We start from the raw sequence: 4498 nt of genomic DNA, 5'->3' as shown, positions 1-4498 counted from the left end.
GAATTGGTAGAAGCTTGCATAAGATCGTCTACATGGTGGTGGACTGAAGGTGTGTAGTTTATGCTGACTGTGCGGACTTGGTTACAAAGATAGGAGATGTCCAATTCAAGCACTGCGTACAGGAATAAAACATTGTAGCTCATGAGGTGGCAAAAACATTGCTACGAGAATGGTATTTCATGTCATTGGGTAGATAATCCTCCGTCTTTTATTTTTATCCGCTTGTGGTTGATGTAAGCATTTTACGTTAATCAATAAAGTGACCTAATGATGGCATTCCCTAAAAATGGTTTCAACAAATAAGATAGACAACACAAGTTGACAAGAACATATGGAGCAGGAGCAACATCAACATGCATGATTCATATCTACAAATGCATCACAAGTTCACCTACCATGTTGTCATCCTACCACCACATTAGAAAGAGGGTGTAATCCTACCACCGCAAGTGCACCATCTGATGGGTTAGCATATACTACCTCATCAAAATGTACATGCCATCAACAGATTTCAAGCCTAAGTACCAAAAGAATATACATCATCATTATGCATGCCACCATCTCAAATACTCTTGCACTACAAGTAGTAATGTTTACTCAACCAGATCCTAAGCCAGAGCTTCCTGTGTTTTACTTCTATACCAACAACTCCAAGACCCTGTGCCTTGTTGACCAGCAGGTGGCTAAGAGCGACCATCAGAGCCTCCTCATTGAACCCAATGTTGTCCATGACAATAGTGTAGAGGGAAGGGTGCATGTTGATAGGCTTGTTGTCCTTAATGGTGGATGCCACCTCCTTTGATGGTGTCGGTCATGCTGCTAAAGACGCTCACCTCCTCGTCCATCAAGGTGCCCCTCTTTCGCTTCCTTTCAGCAACAAGAGCATGATCAGCAGCCTTGCCAAGGCCATCAAGGACGATGATCTCTGACTCCTGAGTGTCTGGATACTTAGGGGAAGGTATACCGAGAGGCTCACTGGTGCCCATGGCATGCTTTCTAGTAGCCAGATCCCACTAGAAGGTGGCCTGCATATGATAGTAGTGCTGGATGAGCTTGTTGAGGTACTTAGCGTCCCTGGGGTGATCCTTAGAATGAAGAAAATGTTGTTAGTTGTGATTGGCCAAACCCCAGGAGAAGATGGTCTACATGTAAAAGGATGGGCTTGTTGAGGTACTCAACGTCCTTGGGGGATCCTAAGAATGAAAGACAACGTTGTTAGTTATGATCGGCATGTTAGGTCAAGCGAGACAAGTCGTAGGTTAGCTAACCACAATGTGGCCTTGGTAGTGCTCAACCTCCAACAGAATGGTGAAGGTGACCTCAACCCATCGTGCACTGCTATAGTCTCCAAGCTTTGAAGCTTGGGTTCATTCCACTCTTCACTTTCTAAGATGGTTGTATACTCGTGCTGAGGTCAGCTCTGTGCCACATAACTCAAGCACCATCTTGGCAACAACATTCAGGTGCACCTCCTTGAAGCCCTTATCATCATCACCTCGCTAGCGTTGATATCACACATCTTGTTGGCGACGAAGGTGGACAGGGAAGGAAGCCATTTCATTGTACTCCCCTTCATTGACCACCTCATATGTGCCTTCCCAGCCTTAATGGCCACCTTATTAGCTACCACGGGCATTGCCACCACTAAAGAACACACGTGAGGACCTCAAACACCTTTGCATCCTGAGTGAACGTTGGCTAGGAGTCCTCAACACACGAGGGAAAGGTCTGTTGGGTATCCGAAAACAAGGTCCTGACTAAAGTCTTTGACGGTCATAGCCTACAATGGTAGCATTAGGACTAGTTGAAAAAAGAACTATGCATATACCATGCTAGCATGAACTGATCATGAAGCTGAACACGCTACCACATCTACCATACTAGCATGGACAGATCATGAAGCTCAACACACTATCAGATCTACCATACTAGAATGGAGTGATCGTGAAACTCCACACTACCGAACCTACCATACTAGAATGGAAACTCGCCGTCACTTGACACCTTCCTCTTCTTCAGTTTACATTTCCTAGGCTGTGTGGTGTCCAATGTCAGCACCTTTGTACTGACAGAGGGCTTTTGAATTAGATCCATTTTGAATACATTTTGACAAAATTTTAAAACTTCATTAAGTTTCAACTGCTGAAACTTGGTACGAGTGACACATAAAATCGTAAGTTTCAGAAACTGTGACCGACAAAATCATAAGTTTCATAAACTATAACTTAAAACTTGTGCACTCGTGCGGGATCCAACGACTTTACAAATCGCGAGGCAATCGGGTGGCCGACACGACTTGACAGGTGCATGCCCCTGCGAGTTTCCGTATGTTTAGGCGTATATTAAAACCTTTTTTCCTATCATGCAGGAATTGAACACATACTTCCAAATTTTTTATGTCCCCATCTCAATGCTGATAGATGTACTCAAAAAATACATCATCATTATTATAAAAGCATGGGCAGTTGATTGTCCTTGTCAGCCAATATCAAGTTGAGACCCGTTGTTGACTTTGTTTTTTATAAAATATACTTCATACATCGTATGTACATACGAGCTAAACACAAGCTTGCGATTGGAATCGTCTCACGATTGGTATCTAGTTAGAGAATAAAGAATGGTTGAGAGATCCAAACCCAAAGCGCAATAAAATAGGACATAACAAATAACTTTAAGCTGGCTATTACAACTTAATCACTTGAGGACGGTTTTAAGATTTCCAGCTTAGGATAGCCGGTGTGTGCCAAATGAAAATCAACATCAAGTAAATATCAATTCTTTTTTTCCTTGGTGTAGTTTATCCAAAAGTATAACTTATAACCTCCGTTCCCCAACCAATGCCTCAAAATTGGAAACACAGTTTGCAATAAACAATTGGTTCGATAGGGTGGACAAATATTAAGAGTCCAATTATTGAACAGTATGAAATTCTATCATTCAATAATTTCAGTATGGATATGAAAAATCTATTTGCGGGTAATACTCATATGGAATTTATTCGAAGCAACATTTTTCCTACCCAACACACCCACAATCAAAGCTTACAACTGCCTAGCTTCGGTAACCGTTGACCACAAAAACATTTGACAAAATTGACCACTGGAACAAATATGTTACCAATAATGCAAGAGGGGCTAAATGAAATACACCAATGGGGTTTCACGGTCCAAATATAAAATGCTGTTGTAGTTTTCTTTGCGAGTAATATTGTAGATTTTATCAATGATCTTTATAGCATATAAAAAAAATCAAAAGCTTATAATCTGAAGTTTGTCATTATTTTTCTAAATACCCAGTGCTCATTTTAAGATTATAACTCGAGACAATTCTTGTAAAACATTGCTGGGACTCAACAATTCTGGCAACCTGACTGTACAAAGACATAAAAAATACTACTACAAACCACTCAAAACAAACTGGTTACAAAAGCATACAGTAGAGAAGTTAAAATGATCACCCGCAAAAAAAAAGAGAAGTTAAAATGATAAAAGAAAAACTCAGGAGGAAGGGAGGTGCTAGTAGTAGTATAGAACAAATCAGGAAACAACAGCAATATATATTAAAAAAACACTCTCCATTTCTTTTGTTTGTCCGATAAATTGCCAATGTGTCTCTATTCGTCCCCTCCGACATCTCCCAATAAAACGCCACCGCCCCACTCGTCGGAGCCGGCCGCCGGGATGCCTCAAGATTCGCGCCCGCCAGGGATGCGCCTCTTCGGCGTCACCATTGCGCCGGCGCCGGCGCCGCAGTTGGATCCCCCGGACGGTGACCGGGATCCGAGCCCCAACCCACCGGTGGCGGTGAGGGAGGACGTGATGCGCAAGTGCAAGAGCATGGGCAACCTGGCCACCCTCGCCTCAGCCTGCCCCTCCGGGGACGCTGGAGGCGCGGGCGACGGGTACCTCTCCGACGGCGGCCTTCTGCAGTCGTCCGGCAAGCGGCGGAGGGCGCAGGAGAGAAAGAAAGGTGCCGCCTCTCCCTTTTTGCTTAAACAAATTCTCTCCTTTGATGCATCCAAATACGCAAAGATCTGGCCATGAATCGTCTCGTTCCCCTCGTACAAATGTTTAGTTTGATCATCATAGCCTGTTCGGATGTATAGAGCTCTGACCTTTCTTACTTTTCTTATATATGCTTCCTGGATTGGCCGAAATGGTGTTCCTTTGTGTTTGCGCGTGCATAGCAAAGGACTGACCTTATATGCAGCAGAGTCTAGTGATTTAGGTCTATTCAGGCGGTAGATTTTCGATTGGGGCGAGTGTTCGCGGGTCAACCAAAGAGGGAAGTTTGTTCTCTTGTTTTGTGCTCGTATTGTACCAACCATTTAATTCCTCTTTGCTTATTGATCCATTGAATGTGTAAGATGTTGGGTGCTAGAGCCTATTGATTTAATGCTAATGAGGATTTTGAGGTGGTAGATATGTGCAATGGTTTGTTTGCGAATCCATCAAACTTCTTAGCTTGGCTGAAAGTTCCTTTATTACTCTATAGCTTC

At 43.1% G+C, this 4498-nt stretch overlaps 1 protein-coding gene across 2 annotated transcripts in view; it reads left to right on the top strand.

Annotated features, from left to right (window-relative positions):
- Nucleotides 1-3590: 3590 nt before the first annotated feature.
- Nucleotides 3591-4498, top strand: part of LOC100873123 (transcription factor MYBS3) — a 5137-nt gene continuing 4229 nt past the window's right edge. Inside the window, exon 1 of one of the 2 annotated variants that reach the window (XM_044584491.1) lies at nt 3591-3969. In XM_044584491.1, coding sequence (XP_044440426.1) covers nt 3606-3969 — 364 coding nt within the window. In that variant the 5' untranslated portion in view covers nt 3591-3605. The remainder of the gene's footprint in view (nt 3970-4498) is intronic. The other variant, XM_044584492.1, reaches the window with a different exon arrangement.

The sequence above is a fragment of the Triticum aestivum genome, chromosome 7D, assembly GCF_018294505.1.
Source record: "Triticum aestivum cultivar Chinese Spring chromosome 7D, IWGSC CS RefSeq v2.1, whole genome shotgun sequence".
NCBI classification, from domain to species: Eukaryota; Viridiplantae; Streptophyta; class Magnoliopsida; order Poales; family Poaceae; genus Triticum; species Triticum aestivum.
The sequence above is the reverse complement of the archived record's forward strand: the minus strand, read 5'-3'. Positions and strand labels throughout refer to the sequence as shown.